Here is a 22,866-nt window from a genome sequence, read left to right as displayed (position 1 = left end):
GGGGTGCTGAGCAGTTGTTGGTTTTCGGGCCACACCTGGCAGTGCTTTGAGTTAACTCCTAGATCTGCACTCAGAATCACTCCTGATGGGAGTGATACAGGATGCTGGGATCAATCCCAGGTCAGCCCTGCTCAAGGCAAACACCTGCTTGCTATACTACAGCTCTGGCCCCTGAGCAATTTTTTTTTTTTTTGAGGAGGCAGCAGACCAAATAAGTCTGGAACATCTTGGCTAGAGAGGGAAGGGAAACTAGATTTTCGGTTTTGTTTTTTTGGGGGCCACACCTAGCAGTGGCTTGGGGATCACTGGCCAAACCTGGGTCAGCTGCGTACAAAGCAAGCACTCCACTGGCTATGTCTTTCTTTCCAGCTCAGGAATCTAGATTCTTCTTATTTTTTGTTTTTTGGACACACAGCAATACTCAGGTTACTCCTGGTGGTAGTTGGGCAACCATATAGAGTGTTGGGACTGAACCCGGGTCAGCCGCATGCAACTATTGCTCCACTGTGCTATCACTCCAGCCCTTACTTATTTCACATTTTACTTATTTAAAGGTAGAGGGACAATGCTGTCCTGTCCACTCAGCTCACGTTGGCCATTTGAGAAATTCTGGGGGTGCCACATGAAAATACTACATTTTGGGGGGCCTGTTTTTTGTTTCCTCACCACACCTAGAAGTGCCCACAGGAACGACCTAGAAGTGCCCACAGGACCGTGCAGTGCTGGGGGGTCGAACTTGGGGCTCCTGCACGCAAAGCATGTATTACTTGCTCATTTTTTCAGAGAGAATTTATCGATGTGCAGGCAGGCTGGAGTGGGCAATCGGGTTCCACCTGTCGGCTGAATGTCAAGTCATTTGCCACTTGAAATCAGTCTGTGGTTATCTTGAAAGAAACTACCCAGGACTTTTTTTCATCTCTACTTAGTAGGGTTTCAGGGAAAGGACAACTAATTTTGCCTGGTAACCCCCGCCAGGGAACCCGATTTCTAAAAACATGTATCAGTTGCCTTAAATTTTGCCCTGCAACTCTATAATTTGGAGGAGCCAACATTTCCTTTAACCCCTGCTCTATAAACGTCACCGTCGCTGTCCTGTGGTGACATAGGAACCTCTCAGTCCAGCGAGCGGTCCTTTACTTTAAGGTGAAGGGCAAAGCTGGGCTGGTATCTGCCAATAACCACATTCTCGGGAGTCACAGGCACAGTCTTCAAGGACTGGAAGGAGGTTATACACAGGTATATTGGGCAAAAAACTGAGCAGAAGAAGCAAAACAAAACATCTCCCTTCCAACTCGGGCATCAAATGGATGAAAACCCACTGAAAAGCACTCTCTACAAAGGAAAACCGCTCACCAGTCTAAATAGGATTTTCTTTTGCTTTTTGGGGGGTCCACCCTTGACAATGCTCAGGGGACCCTAGGCAGTGTCAGGGATTAAACCAGAGTTGGTAGCATGCAAGGCAAGTACCTAACCCTTAGCACTATTTCTCCAGCTCTAACCAGGGCTTTCTTAAGAATTACCAGCTAAGCATACATTTACAAAAGTAGCTACTCAAGGTTTACATAAAGGCTCATACCAGAGATTCTAAAGATAAATGAGAGCACAAAGCCTTTATTGAGTTGCGGATTATGAAGAAGAACCCCAATGGTAAGCACGGGGGTCACAGGTGTGTAGAAATGCAATTTATAAAATTTTCAAACAATTGACATCTTTGAAGAATTCGTTAGCTTAAAAAAAAAGAAAAAGAAAAAAAAAGCTTCATAACTGGCGCCCAGTGATAGGACCTCAGGAAATGTTGAGATTTCATAAATCATTTGTATCAAATCTCTTTTTCTGCTCAATTCCTTAGTGACTCTGCGGCAGTAACTAGACAAGATTGGAAAGCTTTCAAGGTGATTCAGGCCTCCAGCACCTCACAGGAGTCCACATTTCTTAACACAGAAGGCAAAGCTAATCAAAGAAGGAAATAAATAAAAAGGTTATTAAAAACAAACACTGTCTTCATCAAACTCTCTAATGTATGTTATCTTATGTATAACCCACTAAAGAAGTGTTTAACTCAATAGACCTTCAGTTTTTATCCACAAACCACACTGGCTGCCAACTTTTCTTTCTGCACTCAGGAATTTACTCCTGGCAGGCTCTGGGGACTCTGTGGGGTGCCGGGGATCGAACCCAGGTTGGCTGTATGCAAGGCAAGAGCCCTACCCGCTCTATGATCCTCCGGCCCCTAACTTTTCACTTTTAACACTGTGGAATAGATGGTGCTTTTCAGTAGTGAGGTATGTAAAAACTGGTATTTGTAACAAATCTTTGGATTATTTTAGGGTTGATTAAAGAGCTTCCCAAAGACAAGACACCCCCCCCACACACACACACACATTCCTCCCATCCCACCTCCCACCAATAAAAATCACTCCTGGAAATCCAACATATAAGAATCAGAGTGGGGAATCTTCAAATTCAAAGATCAAGTCTAGGGACAAAGCGAAATATGAGAACTTACCGCCACAAACTCAGGTAATAATGACTTAGGGATCAACTGTGAATGCACAGAACCTAACTGAAAGGTGAAGAAGTACTTAAGCTCAAAAAATGTGGCTGACCCTCCAATAATTTTACTATCTCGGATATAGCCGGTCAATTCCTAGGAGACCAGAGAGCTATACACTACACCAGGACTGGAGCGAGAGGGGACTTTCTCCTCCCACCCGCCCACCCGCTAGGAAACATCTGTTGGCTTTATTTCATCCTCTCTCACTTGTTACTACAGCGTCTTTCAGCTAAAACAACAACACTCCCGAACTTTCCATCCAGACGGTTTCCTGATTCGGGACCTTTCCCATAACAGGCCACGAAGAAACTGCTGCTGTGGTTGTAAGTAGTCAGAAGATTGGAGGGAGCCGGAGCCACCAGGACTTAAGTTAAAACGGGAAACTGAAGCTGTAAACATTGGCCAAGGAACACCTTCGTTCCCTACTGATCTGGCTAACTTTGCCAGGGCCTGATGTACTGTTAGCATAGCTCCCGTTCCCTTCTTCCTAGTGTTCTCGCTGGTATTCTTTTGACGAGATTAATCTTTCTAAGGTACATACCTTTTTTTTTTTTTTTTGCTTTTTGGGTCACACCTGGCGATGCACAGGGGTTACTCCTGGCTCTGCACTCAGGAGTTACTCCTGGCGGTGCTCAGGAGACCATATGGGATGCTGGGAATTGAACCCAGATTGGCCATATGCAAGGCAAACGCCCTACACCGCTGTGCTATCTCTCCGGCCCCTCTAAGGTACATACTTAAGCAGCAAACATGAAGGCCAAACACTGGTTGGGTGGGGGAGGGGGGCTGGCCCTAACAGTAAAACACACATTAGCTGTTTCTTTACTCTGGATATCAAATAGATCGGCAGCTCTTATGAACAATCCTTCTGTTTCATAACTTTGTCAACACTCAAGTCCCATATATATTTAACTCATTACCATTGCTAGGGGGTGGGGTGGGATGGGAAAAAAAAGGTGCTTAGGGTGTAAAGTCAAACTAGCTCACAAGAGGATGGTCAGGAAAAGAACTCCTGAGTTGTTGGAATCAACTTCTGTGGTAAAACTTGGCTTTTCTCTAAATGATGTTAAATGCTAAACAACGTAGTAGACAGCTCTTCTTAAGACATTCTTTTGGCACCTGAGTATTTTGAGAAAATGGTGAGGAGCAAGAGCCTTGATCAAGACTTGGAGGCTGAGACCAAGTGAAGACACCAGTTCCAAGACCTAGTTTTGTTCCCACTTCAATGCTCAATCTTTTTCTCAATACTTCCGCTAGTGACTGCACATAAGGAGGATCTATTAGCCAGGGCTTTTCTACGTAACTACGTTTAATAGAGTCATTTATAGGATGCACTGTTCATAAAACGCTTCAGAAAAATATTGTTTTACACTACTTGAAACAATTTGATGAGCCAGAAGAGCAAGAACTGACGAAGAAGAATATTGTTCCAATCAACAATTTTCACATTTTGTGATTTATCACAACAAAAAGGGGCCAGTCTTCTTCCTAGCTGACCATTTAACTTTAAACAACCTAGTGGTCATCAACAAATGTCTTCCCCCATATTCCTGGCTAGCTGAGTCAAACACTACAAAATCAGTGGCATCCTCATAAAAGAAAGAATTCATCTCCACTTCATAGATCCATGTTAAATTAAAAATCTGAAGAGTCGCAGTCAGGAACAGTAAAAATAGCAGCAAAGTTTATTAACAACACCCGTTATGTGGCACTTAGGGATCTCTACACGGCAACCCTGTCTTCCTCCTCCCTGGAGAGGTGTCTGCAATGCATGTGCCACTTCCACAGGGCCCTGAGACCCTGGCAGTGTCATTCTTGCTTCTGACCCGCCTGAATCCGGAAAGGCCCCAACAGTGCTCATAGGTTAACAACTCACACTTACCACTAACTGTGGGAGAGAGAGGGAAGAAAACACAGGGAACTATCAGCCTGCAGTGGGAAGGCTCAAGCAGGTTCTCCCTACCGCCCCGGGGTCTGCTCTGTGAAGACTTTTTTCCCCAAAGACTATCTGGAGCCAAAGCAAATAACCTAAAGGACAGTGAGAGGCCCAAGTTGCGAGTCAAGGTAAAACGCATTCAAACTGGGACAAAAATAAATTGCAATCAACGGTGGAAGCATGGAGGCCCACTCCAGGGAAAAAAACAGTAGCTCCAGAGACCAAACCCAGATGGGCAAACCACGAACACCTTTTTCCAAACAAAACCAAGACATTGAAAGCCGGCCGCCCTCCACAGGAAGGCAGGGCCTGCCTTCATCTTCGGAGTCAAAGCAGACACTTCTGGGCTTTGCACTGACACCTCAGCCCAGCAGTCCCTCTAAAAGACGCTCCTGAAGCATCTATCATGACTGCGGAAGGAGCTTCGACACTGACCAGGTCCACCTACACGACTACCAGGAAAAGGTCATCTCGGTGCAGGGCTGAGTTCACGGGCATGGATGGACTCTTAACAGTTGAACGACGCATTTCGGAGAATATTCACAAGACCCGTACAGCAAGTTTTAAAACTCAACAAAGGGAAAAACAGAACAGGAGTCAAATACAGAGATGAGATGTGCAGAACAAATGAGCAGGCAAACTAAAAAGTTCTTGAAAGTCTTTTACTTCAGGTTGAAAAATGAACAGCTTCCACACTGCCCATTGCAAGATACACAGTATTCACGAATACAATGCTGGTCATTTGAGGAAAGGTACACACCTCGGTTTTCTCCTTCATGCTTTTTTCTTTTAGAAAGATACTGTTTACCAAAAAGAAACTTCAGCAGTACAGGAAAAACTATTTTCCCAATAAATTTACGAAAACCTAAGATTCCCAATGGAATCAAGATCATCTTCCCGCTACCACCACCTTAATATAATCACATGCTTATTGTAACACTAATATCCGCACCCTAAGAGTACATTTACTTTCAACAATGAGGGTGATTCTTTAAAAAAAAAAACAAAACGAAACAGAAAAACTTCAGTGTGGTAAATGTAACATGGATCTCTGCGAGTATTAAGTGTCTGAAATAGGCAGCTAATACTGGATTTAATATTATTTTATAAATAATTGTTCCCGTAGCAGTAAACATAAGTCTACACATTCACAATAGTCCTAGAAAATAAATACTGTGATTTTTGCACAATATGTTATGACAAACTAGTTTCAAAAGAACAAAAAACAAAAACAGAAACAAAAGCTCAACATTCTTGATAAAAATTCTGATCAGAATAAAATGTGACTCTAAAATTTAAAACATTGTCAAAATAACATCACATTTAAAATCTTTCACGGTTTACACAAGTATTAAGAGTTTCCAGTTTCGGAACACATTTCTGTCGTTGTTGCTGTGAATTAAAATACGAACATATTGAAAATTGTCGATTTCAGTGATGACTTCAGTTTTGGTCTTACTTTAGCATTATTTTCTTTATAAAAAGTTGCACTAAGTGTCCATTAATGGTTTGATTGGTCTTCAGTATTTCATAAATGTATATAAAAGAAATTTCTAAAAGCCAATAGTACTATATATATATTTGTATATATATATAGATATAGATATATGAATCTCATCTCAGAAATGGCTATATTTAAGAGCCACACACACACTGATGCTAAACAAAAGAGCTTTCACCTCGAAAGAAAGCAGTTTTAGAAACATCACTTACATTCTAGTATATTAAATATCCCCAACGAGTTTCAAACTCAACATGTGATGAATAACAGAATTATACATCTCATTTGCACTCAAAGCTGACCACAACCAAAATTTACAGTATGATTGAAACAAGCCAATGTTTAAAAAGTTTTAATTAAAGATAATTCCGTGAAAGGAGAGGAGAAAGAATGGGATGACAAGAAGTATTTGGTCTTAATAAGGCAATACAAAATGGATCCATTATCAAAGACCATTTAATTTTTAAAGATCAACGATACCAAAAGCATAAAGTGGAGTATAAGAAAATAGGTTTTTTTTTATAAGTATGATTTAATTAAAGCTGTTTACAGTTATTCTCTCCCACAGTAGTTAAGCATGAATTTTAAAAAAGAAGAGATGAGAAAAAAAGGAGCACACGGAGAGCACAGGGCGAGAGCAGAGGGCGGCGAGAGGCGCTAGCATGCAGTCCGTGGGATCAAGGTCTCACTGTGACGGGGGCGGGGGCGGGGGCCACACCTGGGGCCTTTTTCCCTAGTAGGAAGGTGGGGGAGGGGGGTAAAAGACTGCAAAGGAAACAAACACAAAGTCATGTAATTGCCCGTGGCCGGAGACAGACATCACTAGAGAAACAGTTGCAAGTTAATCCTTAGAGATGACTAGAGGTTGTTCAGTGTTTACACAAAAGTACATAGTACATTTTTCTTTGTTACAAAATAAAATAAACGGTCATTTGCCACCATCAACCTTTTTCTGTAGAGAGGAAAAATTTTTGCAGCAGGTCACAAGGGTTCTATTAAGTCATTTCAAGGCTGAGGAAAAAACAAATCGAGTCATAGAACTAATCACTTCCCTATAGATGAATGTAAAGATGACAATTCAGATTACTTCTTTTCTTTTTTTTAAACTAATCCTGAGAAAAATCTGTTTACAATTTAAACAGTAATGTTATGTAAAAAGTATTAACAAATCCACTATTACAAATATCAATTTCCTATATGGTCATCTATATATACACACAATAAAATGGTAAATATATGCAAAAATATTTTAAAAAAAACAAACAAACAAACATGCACCGATCGATCACTTTACCCTTTGGAACTCTGGACTTCCTATAAGATACCTGTTTTCCTTCCCCACCCCCATCCTCTGAAATGCTCTGCTACGAGTGCCCTACCCACACGAATATGAATTCCCTATAACTCTGCATAAAGCCAATGAGAAATATATTTATTTTACATTCAAGCTTTAAATCTTAAAATGACCCTGTTGTAGCATATGACTTATCAAATGAGCAGCCTTTTTCCCCCCCCTTTTTTGCTTGCTTTTTGTGTGTGTGTGTTTTTTTTGTTTTTTTTGTTTTTGTTTTTTGTTTTTTGTTTTTTTTTTGCAGTTGTCAGTCTTCATGATCCATTCCGTGGCGAGCTGGGAAAAAACGCAGTTGCTAAATCAACGTCTGAACAGTGTCAGGCTCCTGACTTGTGTCCCAGGAGTCCCTATCCGAACTGTCCTGAGCATGAGGTCACTGCACACAGCTGACAGTCCATCGCACGACGCCGACTATCTACAGAGGTCTGAGAGGGGCGCGTCCCTCTTGTGTTTCCTCTTTTTGCCATGGTAATACTGATTATTGGATTTGCCTTGATGCTGTTTGTTTGCCATCAAGGAACCATGGCTTGTTTGAGTTGTACCTTGGAAGCCTTTGCTGGAGGAACGAAAGAGCCTTGCTGATCCGTGCTGCAGAAAAGGAAAGCAGTCACAAAGTCGTCAGTGTCGCGCATGCAACAGAAGCACTCGCTAAGACAGGGCTCGGGGGGACAGGCTGACTTACAGCGCCCAGGCGGGAGACACTGTCTACGGGACGGACACTCCTGAGGGGCCGAGCAACCAACGGGCTACGCTGCTACACTGGCCAGGCCAGAAGGAGGCGCATCCCAGCCGGCCTCAGCCACTTTTAAGTGCTGTGTCGGAACAAGTCTCAGAGCGATGCATGCGTCGTGGCTCAGGAATCGAGGTGATTCCCCAAGCCCCGTCGGACACAGGGGATAGAAGTAACGGCGAGGGCAGCCAAGAACGCCTTCCTGGGGGGGGAGGGGAGGACGCGCGGGGGCCTGTTATGACTCAGGGTTGTAAGAGCCCGGGGCTGGAGCCTTGTGTAAAATGACTTCTTCTCATTTTGATTCGTTACTTGTGATTAATAAATTTTTAAGCAGCCAGAAAACGTGCACGAGAGCATCTCTCTGGCAATTTTTGTATTTGTTTTGCTTTCTGGGTCACACCCGGCGATGCACAGGGGTTACTCCTGGCACTGCGCTCAAGAATGACTCCTGGTGGTGCTCGGGAAACCATATGGGATGCTGGGAATCGAACCCGGGTTGGTCGCGTGCAAGGCAAATGCTCTACCGGCTGTGCTATAGCTCCATCCCCTTCTCTGGCTATTTTTAAAGGCAAACATGACGCTGACTGACTGACCATGCCTGACCCCTGCGCGATCATGGCAATGTCCAGCCACGGGGGTCTTAAACATTAAAACATAAAGGACGGGTCATTCCCAGCTAAGCAAAGTATGCAAAAAGACTTAGGTGAGCTTAACGTCAATGACACCTGTAACCTTTTTATAACCTGATGTGATTTTTCTTTCCAAGCTGAGTCCTGTAAGTTGACTGAGACATTTTCTATGGACTGATCACTGATGCCTAGAGGTTTATGTTACAAAGGTGTCTGACAAAGATCCTTAGGACATCCCATCACGAACAGGCTCTGGTCATTCTTAGAACAGAACAGGGTATTGCTGTCTCTTACTTAACAGAGCTTTCTTCACACCCATGATGTACTTGGGGCGTGTATATAAGGAATATGTACATGCGTCCCTATTATCTGCACCTAGGAAATCCGACTGGAATAAAGACTAGCACACACGTCCCCTCCCCCCCACACACCTGGGACTTGTTGGTGCTGTTTGCCGCACTGGTGGTCTGGGTGCTCTGAATTTTCCCCACGGCCTGGGCACACTCCAAGGGCACATCCTGGGCTCCCACTCGGTTCCCGGCGGCCGGCCGGCAGAGCAGCTGCTTCGGGGTTTTGCATGGCGTGGCGTCCGAGTCCTAACACAAGTCACATGTGGCACAGTGTGACATATTCAGAATTCGGACACTCAACCCGGACAAACAATCTCTCCTAAGGCCTCCCCGGACTCATGCTAGGCACGTGAGAGATACAGGAAGCACGCTGAAGAATTTGTGGAACTTGGCTGAGGCTTGGTCCCAACTACAGCGGCCTGTTCCATCAGCCGGCTCGGCCAGCTGTTAGTCTGTGGTCAACACCTGACGTGGCCAATCCACCTTGAGGAGCTCACAGAGGACCAAGTAGGACCAAGTTTCCTTGCATTTTAACTCACAGAAAAGGAACCAGGGCACAGTGCGGGGAGCATGATGAAGAGCAAGGAACTGAGACTTCAACCCCCCACTTTGGATCTTTCACTAAATACAAAACAAAAGGGGTGTCTGTGGTGGGGGGGGGGGGAGGAGATGGTTTCAGAGGCTCCATCTCTGGACCTCTGGCCGACCTGGATTCAATTCCCCAGCACCACATATACAGTCCACCAAGCCCCACCAGGAGTGAGCCCTGAGTGTAGATTCAGGAGTAAGCCCTGAGCACTGACAGGTGTGCCCCCTCCACCCAACCCCTAACAACAACCAAAAAAAAAAAAAAAAAGAAAGAAAGAGAGAGAGAGAGAAAGAGAGAAAGAAAGAAATAGGCAGAGGGTCCACCTCTGAATTCTGCAGATACACGCACGCTGTGCGGATGCAGACCTCCGGGAACAGCGGGCCAGGGACCAGTACTCTGTTCCTGCCTGGCCCCCTCTGGCCTCACACTCCGCCCCTATCGTGCCCTTCTCCAAGGCTGCCGCTGCTCCCAGCAGCCCGTTCAGGAAGCCAAAAGGCAGACAGGCTGCTCTGTATGGGAGGGCAACGTATGACATTACCTCAACAACGGAAAGTCTTGTCCATATTTGGGTTACACTTGATGCCGTATATTTAATACAGTTTAAATTCAAATAATGGGCAAGTCCCTTTTTTCTTTTCTTTTAAATTTTTGGATGCCTATGTTAGAACTCAATGAAATAAAACCAGAAAGGGTTTTGGATAAGCAAAGTGAGAACTAGTATAACTGATATTAAGGATTTAATCAAGATGGGAGCGGAGGGCTGGAGCGACAGCACAGCAGGTAGGGTGTTTTTGCCTTGCACGCGGCCGACCCGGGTTTGATCCCCAGCATCCCATATGGTCCCCCAAGCACCGCAGGAGTAATTCCTAAGTGCTTGAGCCAGGAGTAACCCCTGAGCATCACTGGGTGTGTGACCCAAAAAGGAAAAAAAAAAATTAGAGGACCAGGGGAAGGAGCAACTGTTAGGGACTGCAAACAGGTTTCTTTTTAGGGCAACTGAAAGTTTCTGCAACCAGTGACAATGGTTGTGTGATATTGTAAATAAAAAACCTCTGGAGTGGGGCTGGAGAGATAGCAAAGTTGGTAGGGCATTTGCCTTGAATGAGGCTGACCCAGGTTCCACTGCCAGCATCCCATATGGTCCCGCCAAGCACTGCCAGGAGTAACCCCTGAACATCACTGGGTGTGGCCCCAAACAAAGCAAAACAGAAAAATAAACCACTGTCCACATTTTTAAACTGTCCACATTTTTTTTTTAAAAAAGGCAACTTAGGAGCCAGAACAACAGTACAGCAGGTAAGGGCGCTTGCCTTGTACATGGGCGATCCAGGTTTGATCCCCAGCACCCAACATGGTCCCCCGAGCCTCGCCAGGAGTGATCCCTGAGCACAGAGCAAGGAGTAAGCCCTTGTGTGTGGCCAGGTGTGGCCCCAAACACACCCCCACCACCACCCCACCAAAAAAATAAATAAATAAATGAAGAGGTGAATTATGTGATGGAAATGATATCTTCAATTTAAACATTCAAAAACCCTGGATGTGCGCGCATGGAGATACAACAGATGTGAGCCCCGAAGGCAGGGCTGGGGGCTCAGCTAGAAGCTCTGGGCTATCGTCTGAACACGCAGCAGAGCTGGGTGGGGATGTGTGAGCCCCTTCCCCCGCCCCCCTACATCCCCCCCCCCCCCACCGGGTGTGGGCCGAGGAAAGCCTCGGCTCCATACTTACGACATCACTAGAGCTGGACTGTGTGGCAGAGGAGGAAGAGACTGGACCTGATGAAGAGTTTGAAGAGTGTTTACTAAGGGATTCCGAGGTTTTACTTCTACATTTTCCAGGGGCTTCATTTTCTTCAGATATATTATTATTACATTTATCTAACTGCTGAGTATCTACTATCAAGGTAACACCATTTCCTGAAAGAGTGGCAAAAGATTGGAAAAAAAAAAACGTTTCTTCCCCATTAAACACACACACACACAAACAAAACAGAAAAGCTTCAAACGCCCGCTGAGGGGTGGGGGTGTGGGGGGGGGGGTCAGCGACCCACACTTACCGTTGCACGAGGGCTCGGGCCCGTTCTGCAAGCCCCACTGCTTGGATATCCAATCTCGGTACGTGGCGACTTCGTCCGTGACTCGAATTATTCTACCTAATATGCTGCGCGGGTTCAAAAAAAAATAAAAAATAAAAATAATAAAGGCACATTGCTTGGAAGAAGTCACAACCGACGGCGGAGCAACGGGGCCTGATGCCAGCTCGACTTTTACCTCTCCGTCTCGTTGTTGGGGTAGTACTTTGCTATGGGCGAGACCGCGTGGCTCAGAACAACGTAGGCGTAATCAAAGGCCTGCTTCACCTGCATAGCCCCGTAGGAACTCCTTCCGACATCGTTACCTGGAGAAAGAAACCCAGCACTGAAACGGGAAGCTCAACGGCGGCTTCGGGCAAACACGAACCCGTGCATGTCCTTCTGGAAGAGCCAGGGCAAGCGGTGTCCTTCCAGGAGCCGGCCCCCTGGGGTTTGGGGCCGTCGGCCACCCCTGCGGCCAGCCCGACTCTGAACTCCTGGGCGGCACAGGGAAGGGGGTGATGACAGCAGGTAAGCTGCCCAGTGCGGACTCTCTCGTATGGCCACGCAAACAAAAAAAGCAACTGTCTACACTCTGCGGAAGTGACATGGAGCTAAATCAGAAGTAACTAAGTAACTGGGAGGTGAGACAAGAAAGCTCAACAGGTAGGGTGCAGGCTTTGCACATGCTGGGGGGCCTGGGTTCAAACCCTGGTGCCATCAGAAGTGGCTCCCAAGCATGAAGCATCATCGCTGTGTATCCTCTCCCCTATTAAAAAAAAAAATCCATTGAACTATTTGGTTTTCCTATTACCTATGAAAATATTTCCCACTCTGTATGACATGATCCTAAAAAGGAGGATCTTGATGCCACAGTATAGCTCAATGGTAGAACACAAGCTTGGAATATATGACTGGAAAAAAAAAAATCTTTGTGATCCTTTACATAGAGTAAGCTCGATGCAGAGCCCCTCGGCGGATAAACACACTAAACCCTCCATCTGTACGACGGCTCAACGGACCGGAAAAGGGCTCCTGGCAACCGCTTTCAACTTTGAATTCCCCCGTTCCTTTCCCCATTTTCACAACTAACACAGGACTAAAAGCAGGAACTAAGAGCATTTCCATTGAAAAGTGATCATGCGTAATCCAAATATTTTATAATTATAGAAATGTATTGCCCAGAGAAATGAGGATACAAGCAAGCAAGCATCACTTCATGAAAACACAAAAGGAATTTTCTGCTCACTTTAAAAAGAAAAATTAAAAAAAAAAAAACCTGAGAAAAAGCAATAGGGGGCTATACAAAATCAAAGAGAAAAGAGTGATCGAGCAAGAAAATAAACTGTCTGCCATGGAGTCTTCTGCTCTTGAATCCAGAGCATTTCACTATGCTCCCTGTCTGTGAAGACTTAAAAGTCATCGTTATTAAAAGTCCTGGCTGACAACTGGTTGGACCCCTGGGCAATGAGGAAACAAGGAAAAATCAAAACTAGCCCCTATACTGAAGACACAACTAACTACCCTGTCAGCAAAGATGTATGCTCCTCTGCCTTGGAACTTCGCAAAGTGGGTTTTCCGACGTGGCTCGTTCTACCAGGATGTTTGCTTATTGAAATATTCGGATGAGAAAGGAATGGTGGCAGCTGAAAGTAATTTTTTCATTTAAAGAGAGCCTAAAGTATACAAACGGTGATCGACAATGTCCTTTCTTTAATGCCCACAAATTTACCTAATTGCAATACCTGGTTGTAAAGGGTCTTCAATATAAAGCATGGACGGCCGGTAGCCATCGAGCATATTTTTCTGTACTTCATCTTTGGCCACATATGAACCACCATCCTTTATCCGGATGCCAGTCTTTAAATAATTGAAGTGTCGTCCATATAATTCAAAAAATTCTATTAAGAGAACACCATAGTTTGTGTTGGGGATGCAAGCATCTTCCCTAGGATGTAACTAGAAACAGAAAAGACAAAAAAAGAAGAATTTATATTGGATTTTTTTCCCAAATTATCAAGGAAGAGACAATAAATGACATCCTGACTTCTGCAAACAAATAGTTATCATTCTGGCTTATGAAACAGTCAACAGGTAAGGGATTAGCGGGCCGAGCTGCTATTCTAAACATCACCAAAGTCTGGGTGTGGGGCTGAGATGGACAGCTGCCCTGGGGACCAGCCAGCAGGGCTGACCTCCCCTCCCCGTCAGAAGCCCTTCTGACCCCATACAGCAAGTCCAATAAACACACGTCGAGGACACTCAGGGGCTTTATCCGGCTGGCCCTGGCCTGTCTCTGACTCCCTGGGGAGCCACCTCGAAGGCGTTCTGAGTGCTGGCACTGCAGTCCTGTTCCGACCACGCCACGGCACTGCCTCTCCGCCACAGAAATACCAAAACGTAAGACTTTAAAGATGCTAATTAACAGACTTACCAAAAAGTAAATGGAATCGGGGAACATTCTGATCAGAACCCGATTTAGTATTTCTTTCTGAGTGACTTTCCTAATCAATTTTTTAAAACAAACGGCAGTGCACTTTGGGCCAGAGAAATATTACAGCGGGAAACAGAGCCTGCCTTGCATGCAGCCGACCTGGGTTAAATTTTGGGTACCTTATGTGGTCCCCCAAGCCCCACCAGGAGTGATCCCAGAGTACCGCCCAGAAATACACCGATGAATCAATAAATATTAGTGCACTGTGACTTACCTGAAGGAAACTGACTGCCATTAAAAAGAGACTATAAGAGCCAATTCCACCTGTAAATACTTCATTAAGGTCTCTCTGTAGCAGGAATTGTTTCAATACTAAAACCAAATATGGTAATACAGGGTATTTCTGGAAAAAAAATTCACATTGATTTCCAATGAGTTACTATATCCCAACCATTGCTCTAAGCACTCACAGAAGCATAAACTGGTCCTCACAGGTGGAGAGAGGCAAGATACTTAGTTTTCTATTTTAAGAGAAGCTCTAAAAAATGTAAACTGTATACAATTGAGACTTCTCTCTTCACATCTAATATTTAAAATAGGACAGCAGGTAGGGCGCTTGCCTTGTACGTGGCTGACCCAGGTTTGATCTCTGGCATCCCAAATGGTTGCCCGAGCACTGCCAGGAGTGATTCCTGAGTGCAGAGCCAGGAAGTGGGAAAGAAAAGAAAGAAAAAAGGAAAGAAGGAAGGAGGGAGGGAAGGAGGGAGGGAGGAAGGGGGGAGGAGGGAAAGAGAGAAGGGAGAAACAGCAAGACACATCCTCAAGTCTCTAAGCACTCAACAGTGTGGGTTCTAAGAATTACCCCCCAGGGGCCCAAGTTGGGCAGGGCCCAGAAGAAGCAGTGACCCGCCTGGCACCTTCCTGGGTCCCCAGCATCATCTGGTCTCCCAAGCATACCAGGAGTGGTGCAAAAGCAACAGAGAGCCGGTGGTGGGAGGCCCTGAGGCCAACCCCTTGCCACCACCCAGCACTAGAGAGTGGCCTGGATTTTCCCGGAGCTCCTTGCTTGGGGGAGGGGGGGGGGCGCGGAAGACAATGACTTATTTTTCACTCATGGGCCAGAGAGCTAGCACAGGGGTTAAGACCGAAGCAGGTTTGATCCCTGGCACTGCATATAGTCCTGAGTCCCATCAGAAGTGACCTGAGCACAGAGCCAGGAGGAAGCCTGAGCACTGCCTGGTGAGACCTCAAAATTTTTTTTTTAAAAAAAGGTTTGTTCATGAGGCTGACTCCTAAGGACAGTAGATACACGGGACAGATAAGATTGCTCCATAGCTGGTAGCCTGCCTCATGAGCAAAGGAAAGGCAGCTGGAATAGAGAAGGGATCACTAAGAAAAAGATGGCTGGAGGAATCGGTCAGGATGGGAGATGTGTGCCGAAAGTAGGTAACGGACCAAACATGATGACCTCTCAGGGTCTGTATTGCAAACCACAATGCCCAAAAGTAGAGAGATAGTATGGGGAATATTGTCTGCCATGGGGGCGGGGGGAGGGTGGAAAAGGGGAGGGGGTATACCGGGGACACTGGTGGTGGGGAATGTGCACTGGTGGAGGGATGGGTGTTTGATCATTGTGTGAGTGTAACCCAAACATGAAAGCTTATAACTACTATCTCACGGTGACTCAATACAATCCAAAAAAAAGGGAAAAAAAGTTCGTTTTTTTTTTTTCTTTCAACTAAAAATAAAGGTAAACTGCCAGGAGACAAGTACAAAGGCACTGGGTTCGAATGCCGGCGTCACATATGGTCTCCTAGCACCACTAGGTGTGAACCCTGAGCACTACCTTGGTGTCGCCCCAAACAGAACAAACAGAAATTCACAGAAGGGCCTGGCAGACAGTTCAGGCACATGTGAGTCTTACATGGACAAGGCCGATCCCTGGGAAGGGATTCCCACTGGGTCAGAGCTCACCGAGGCCAAGCGGGCCAAGAGCACAGGGACTGGTCCCTGCCCCCCTGAACACTGTTCGGGAGGTCACCCCCACACACACACTCTCACACACACACATATACACACACACACTTGCATGCCCACACACACATACTCGCACACATACACACTCGTGCACACACACATACGTGTACACACACACACTCACACATACATACTCTCGCGCACACACACTCACATATACTCTCGCACACACACTCTAGCGCACACACACATACTCGCATATACACTCTCAGTCTCACACTTTCGTACACACACACATGCACACATTCAGTCTCCAACACACTCTCTCGTACACATAGTCAATTCCTCACACACTCACTACAACTCACTCTCACTCGTACACACTCTCACTCACATAGGTAATGCTTCTCACACACCCACTCCATCTCTGTCTCTCGACTCTTCTGGAGCAGAGAGATGTGGTCCTAGCGGCAGAGGCACTGGGCTCCATCCCTGGCCCCGTAGTAGGGTCTGGGTGCCCACTCTGCAGGCTGCGGACGGCTGGGGTCAGCCCCACAGCCCTCCTCCCCTGGAGCAGAGGGGCCTAAGGTAGAGAATCCCCCAAAGGCACACTCAGCCTTTCATTCCTAGAAGCCACATCGCAAATTCACTACTGGTTATTAGAAGCAGATTCCAGGAAGGCAAAGCCACGGCACAGTGGCGCAGTGTCTGCCAATCAGGGTACGCAGGACAGCAGGGTAGCACACAAGCCAGCACCCGTTTCCTGAGCCTCGGGACACAACGCCAGGGCTGGGCCGCAGAGCACCAAGGGGCCGGGCAGATGCCGGTGCTACAGGAGGCTCCAAGTTCCACCTCCGGCACCGCCTGGCCCTCCGAGCACTGCCAGGGTGGCCCTGGACATCCCCAGTGCCTCACTGCCCGGAGCCGAGCACTGCTGGGGAGTTCCCCTCCCCAAACCAACCAACCAACCAACCAACCAACCAATCAGGCGCCTAGTAGCTAACACAGCCCTTGAAGCCTCTGACCTTGGTAAAATCTTTGATGAGGTCAGCCGCTCTCACGCCATTCTGTACATTAAAGCTGATATCGACTTTCACTTCAGTAAAAGAATCTGTTAATTTAATAATGGGCACCTAGGAAGAGAAGAGACGTAAAATGAAAACACTGTGACCAAATGAACTGACAAAATTGGGAACAGCCGGGGCATCTATGCGGCCTGAACCCCATGAGGTAATTGCTGTCATCTCAACCAGATGAGAACTTTGAAGTCAGGTAACAAAGCTTCCTCAATGTTATGTACTTCAGTGAGCCATTTCCAACTCAACACACGATAAAACATAACAAATAGCAGGTACGAGAGACCAAAGTGCATCTAACACAAAAATGTTAGCATTCACCAGTTTTCAGATGGTATCAAAACACTCTGACAAGATTAATGTAAATTATCCTCAAATAAAAAAAAATGGGGGGATGGAGGCTGGAGAGATAGTACAGTGGGTAGAGAGTTTGCCCTGAGCGCAGCCAACCCAGGTTCAATCCTTGACATCCCCTATGGTCCCCCAAGTACCACCAGGAATAATTCCTGAGTGCAGAGCCAGGAATAACCCCTGAAGAGGAAAAAAGAAAAGAAAAGAATATATATGTGTATATATATATATATATATATATATATATATATATATATATATGCAGGCTGGAGTGACAGTAGAGCAGGTAGGGCATTTGTCTTGCATGCAGCCAACCTGGGTTCGATCCCCGGCATCCCAAAGGGTCCTCCATGGACCACCAGGAGTAATTCCTGAGCAGAGAGTAAGGAGTAAGCCCTGAACATTGCTGGATGTGGCCCCAAAACAAAACAAGCAAAAAAAAAAAAAAGAATTATTTTTATAAGATATTACAGATTTTTTTTTTTTAAAGAAAGACTATTTGCACTCTGTATTAGAGAAATCCAGACCCTGAGGACAGAGAGCTAGTTCAGAGGGAAAGGCACCCGCCTCAACTCCTGAGACCCGCCGTGACTCCTGAAGTTGCTCTGGAAGTGATCCCTGCACACAGTCAGGAGTCAGACCCTGTGGCCCAAAAGCAAATCAAAACAATAAAAAAGTTCAGGCCAGCAAACTCTGTCCCAAGAACTGGATTTCCAAATGAACGGCTTTTCCTAAGTAAAATGTAAAACTGTTTTGCCCTAAGAAAACCTAACCTGCAACAATCTGAACTTCAGAAGGATACATTTGCTTCTACAAGGCACTTGGATAGAAAGTTGCATTTCTGTCTCTCCCGCTTGGGGGTGGGAGCCAAGTGAGCATCCCAACAGCTCGAGGTCAGGCTGGGTACTCAAAGGTGGTTCTTGGAGACGGCTCAGAGGAGCCCAGCGTGTCCCCAGCCAACTGAGCTGCCTTCCCTGATGCTCATTCAGGATTTTCATGGCCAAACCACAAACATATAACCGGATTCACAAATTTTCAGTGCTCTGCACTTTTTCAAGGATACAACATAAAACACTTAGGAGATTAAAGAAAGTATAAGTCAAAATATGGATGCTAGGGACTGGAGCCATAGTACAGCGGGTAGGGAGTCTGCCTTACATGCAGCTGACCCGGGTTCGATTCCCTGCATCCCATATGGTCCCCTGAGCAACACCAGGGGTAATTTCTGAGTGCAGAACCAGGAGTAACCCCTGTGCATCGCCAGGTGTGACCCAAAAAGGAAAAAAAAAAAGAGAATAGCTTAAAAAAATCTCCGCAGTATTAGATATGAGAATAATTAGTATTATTCTGTTATAAAGAAATGCACAGAGCAGGAAAATGGTTCCCAGGGCCGGAGCACAGGCTCTGGCTGCAGGAGCCCCAGATTTGGCTCAAGCACCACAAGGTGTTGCCCCCACCCCAAATAAAGTAGGAGCAGAACAAGTTCATCTGTTTCGCAAACAAAAATAAATCATTCCTTCACAATCCAACTGTGCTCACCGGAAGTAAGCTTTAACTTGGTGAGTTTCGTGCCCAAGCAACTCTAGAGACTTTAAGATGAAATGGCGAGGGGCCGGAGAGAAAGAACAGCAGTTAAGGTGCTGGCCTTGCCCGAGGCGGGCCCAGGTATGATTCCGGACATCCCTTATTGTCCGCGGATCCCCATCGGGAGAGCCAGGAGTGACCCCTGAGCACCGATGGATGTGGCTCAAAAACAAACCAACCACCAAGGAGACGCTGAAGCACTTACGGTCGCTTTGTCCAGGACTTTCACCGAATCCTCGTCTGCGACTTTATGCTTCCGGAGAGCTTCTTCCAGGGTCCAGAGGGGCAGGTTCTCCCACTTCCCAAACACCACCAGATCGATGTCACTGAGCACACAGAGAACAGAAAGCAAAAAGCTGGAGCCGCCAGGAACTACTTGTGTGAACTCACATTCAATAGGTCCATTAAAACCTCTTTCTCAGGGGGGTCAGAGAGATAGGACAACGGGTCAGGCATGTGCCTTGCACACAGCTCACACAGGTCCAATCTGACCCAGATTTGATCCCCAGCATCCCATATGGTCCCGAGTGCAGAGCCAGGAGAAAACCCTGAGCACTGCTGGGTGTGCCCCCTCCCCCCAACCAAATCAAAACAAATAAAACCTCTTTCTCCACCTGTGCGGTGAACTAGCAGTGCCAGGGAGAGCCTTGGGGGGGGCGGGGGAGGAGTGTTGGGTCCTTCCCCCACCCCTGGTCGGCCGGGCCCCCTACAGAAGACAGGCTTCGGGAAACTGGCTGGAACTGGAAGAATAAACCCTGAAGCCTTACTGGTTTCTGCTACCCCCATGACCTGAGACTTTCCCATGCAAATGAGAATTGACCAATGAACTCAGTCACTGTTGCGAGCCAGATGCCCGGGGACAGGTTGGCGCGTTAGCCTTGGTATTCGAAGGGGAGAGCAGTTACCCGCACCCGCGTGTCCCCCTGCTAGGCTGAGCCAGCCCGGGAAGGAAAAACGAGAATGGTCCCTGCGGCTCCTGGGCATTCCGATGGGGCCTTTCTCACTGGGGTGATTTTTCACACCTTCATCAAATCCGAACCTCTGACTATGGAGTCATCAACTTTAATTGATGACTTTTGCTTTTTGGGTCACACCCGGCAATGCTCTTGGCTCTGCGCTCAGGAATTACTCCTGGCAGTGCTCGGGGGACCATATGGAATGCTGGGAATCGAATCCGGGTCCGCCGCGTGCAAGGCAAATGCCCTACCCTCTGTGCTATCGCTCCAGCCCCTTGAAAAAATTTTTTTAAAAAAATTAAAACTTGAAGATTCTGGGGTTCGGATTCCGGGGCTTGGGCGGTAGGCCACACGCCATGCATGTCTGCACATGGGTTCAACCGTGAGTGCGGCTGGCGCGGCCCGACACCGTGCCCCTGAGTTTATTCATGGGGAATGTGGACGGCTGGCAGGTTGTCACTGTGCAAGTCACTGGGGAGGGCTCAAGTGTCGTGACCACCATGGTGTTTCTCAATAAAACATGGTGGGGTCAGTGCTCGGCAGTGGGACAGGGGCCTGAGCCTGTGATCCACAAAACCAAAGAGGCTTCGTGCTAAAACATCTTTCCTTCGTTAAGAATACAGCAGCTCAGGGGCCAGAGAGACAGCTCCACGGGAAGCCAGGGGTCCCGCGTTTGATCCGTCGCTGTGTGGTCCCACCACAGAGCTGAATCCCCAGCACCATGCGGGTGACAATTATTATGACAAAAATATTATTATGATGACAATAACAGCTCGGAATGATCACACTAGACAAGAACTGAGTGTTAAAAGTAGGTAAAGGGGTATTCTGGATAACCTTTCAGTGTCTGCATTGCAAACCACAATGCCCAAAAGGGGAAGAGAAAGAGAGGGGTAAGGGAGAGAAAAAAAAAGCATCTGCCACAGGGGCAGGCTGGGGGATGGGAGGGGGGATGATGAGAGGGAAACTAGGGACACTGATGCTGGGAAATGTACACCGGTGGAGAGATGGGTGTTGGGTGTTGGAATACTGTATGACTGAAATCCAATCATGAACAGCTTTGTAATGGTCTGTCTCACAGTGATTCGATAAAAAAGTTAAAATAAACAAACAAACAAAAACAAAGGGCGCCCCTCATTTAAGATGATCTCAGTTTGGAAAGATAATCTAAAGTATGTGTATATTATCCCCAGGTGATTCAAATACAGGTAACAGAATCTGGGCTTCCACTCTTAATAAATTCAACAACCAAAATGAATACATTCTAGAGAGGGAAAAAAAAACACAAACAATTCCTTGAAAGTCTCAGAAATGTACTAACCTAGTAGGCAAATACAGGCCAGTTTTAAAACTTCCAAATATCTGGACCTGAAACAGAAAAAAAAGTTATTACGGTTTAAAGTTGTTCAGGCTTACCAGGGCATTAAGACATGGAGAAATGCTGGTTTTTGCCCCCCTCTACTGGCACTTTTTGGTACTACAAGAGCAATTTTTAATAAGACTGGGCTGAGATTGGAGGCCCTTTCTCCAAAGCAGATATTTGCAATATAGTTTAAACCTAGTTGGTCCACATGGAAAACAGACTGAAATATAAAACTTTCTAGAGTAATGCTCAAATCATTAATATTCCTTTGTAATTCAGGGACGACGTTACAAGTCCTTAATTTTTCGTCTCTTAGCTGGCATCTTCTCACGGAACACCTGTCAAGGGCCGGTCAGCCACCGCGAGCCCGGGGCCACAGTGGGACACTCAGGCAGGTGCGTGGATGCAAGTCACTGCAATACGGGAGAAAAGAAGGGCAAACGCAGCCCCTGGGGTGACCAGGTCCTGGGAATCAGGCCACAGCGGCTGCTCCTCATCCGTAAACGTGGGGTCACATTCCCACCACTCAAGGCAGAGAGAGGATTCAATCCCATCAGGGTTTTACAACCAGCACGAGTGAAGCAGGGGGAGAATTATTTTTTGCTATGAGGGGTGGTCATGAACCGTCCTATCAATTTGGCAACATCCTCAGCGACTGTTCACAGCCACTTCAGGAGGAACCACCCCCAGTCCCCGAGCTCCCACCTACAGTCATAGCTGAGAATGTCCCTGACTCTCCCCCAAATGCCTCCTGGGGCCCGTGCCCTCTCCCCTCCATGACTCCAAAGGACCCTAAGGTGTACCGGGAAAAACCAGCCAACGTGCTCTCTGCCCTAGACCCACATGACCGTAGTGGAAGCATCTCTGTTGTGTGAAATGGACATACACTCAAAGTAAACATCTACCTGACTGCCCCTTTACAGCCCGAGAATCTAAAGAAAAGCCATATAAAGCTTTTATACGGCTTGGTAGGGCCTAAGAGATGAGGGTTGGTGACAAGCTGTACCCGAGGGAAGCCAGCTTCCTCCACACCTCAGCGTCCTCTGTGTATGGTCCAGACACACACCAAACAAAGTTATAGACGGGCCAGAGAGATGGTACAATGGTGAAGGCACTTGTCTAGCATATGGCAGCCGCAACTCCCTAATTTGAATCCCGGCGCTGCATATGGTTCCCTGACCACTGGCACGAGTGATCCCTGGGCACTACTGGGAGTGGCCCCAAACAAAGAAAGAGGGTCGAAGAAACAGTACAGTGGAGAGGATGCTGGCCTTGCATGCGGCTGACCTGGGTTTGATCCCTGGCATTCCAAATGGTCCCCCAAGCCCACCAAGAGTGATCCCTGAGCACAGAGTCACGAGTAGGCCCTGAGCACTGCCAGGCATGGCTCAAAGAAAACAAAATGAAAAGAATA

At 46.6% G+C, this 22,866-nt stretch overlaps 1 protein-coding gene across 2 annotated transcripts in view; it reads right to left on the bottom strand.

Annotated features, from left to right (window-relative positions):
- Nucleotides 1-5,136: 5,136 nt before the first annotated feature.
- The window catches only part of TENT4B (terminal nucleotidyltransferase 4B), a 77,972-nt gene continuing 60,242 nt past the window's right edge, over nt 5,137-22,866 (bottom strand). The window contains exons 3-12 of one of the 2 annotated variants that reach the window (XM_056136203.1): nt 21,411-21,457; nt 19,339-19,459; nt 17,148-17,255; nt 14,420-14,548; nt 13,457-13,670; nt 11,911-12,037; nt 11,697-11,800; nt 11,369-11,415; nt 9,133-9,297; nt 5,137-7,930 (exon numbers count right to left, since the gene is read on the bottom strand). In XM_056136203.1, coding sequence (XP_055992178.1) covers nt 7,754-7,930; nt 9,133-9,297; nt 11,369-11,415; nt 11,697-11,800; nt 11,911-12,037; nt 13,457-13,670; nt 14,420-14,548; nt 17,148-17,255; nt 19,339-19,459; nt 21,411-21,457 — 1,239 coding nt within the window. In that variant the 3' untranslated portion in view covers nt 5,137-7,753. Of the gene's footprint in view, nt 7,931-9,132; nt 9,298-11,368; nt 11,557-11,696; nt 11,801-11,910; nt 12,038-13,456; nt 13,671-14,419; nt 14,549-17,147; nt 17,256-19,338; nt 19,460-21,410; nt 21,458-22,866 lie in introns of both variants that reach the window. The other variant, XM_056136202.1, reaches the window with a different exon arrangement.

This window comes from Sorex fumeus, unplaced genomic scaffold (assembly GCF_029834395.1).
Source record: "Sorex fumeus unplaced genomic scaffold, SorFum_2.1 ptg000122l, whole genome shotgun sequence".
NCBI classification, from domain to species: Eukaryota; Metazoa; Chordata; class Mammalia; order Eulipotyphla; family Soricidae; genus Sorex; species Sorex fumeus.
Note: the sequence above shows the minus strand (reverse complement) of the source record. Positions and strands in the feature narration are given on the sequence as shown.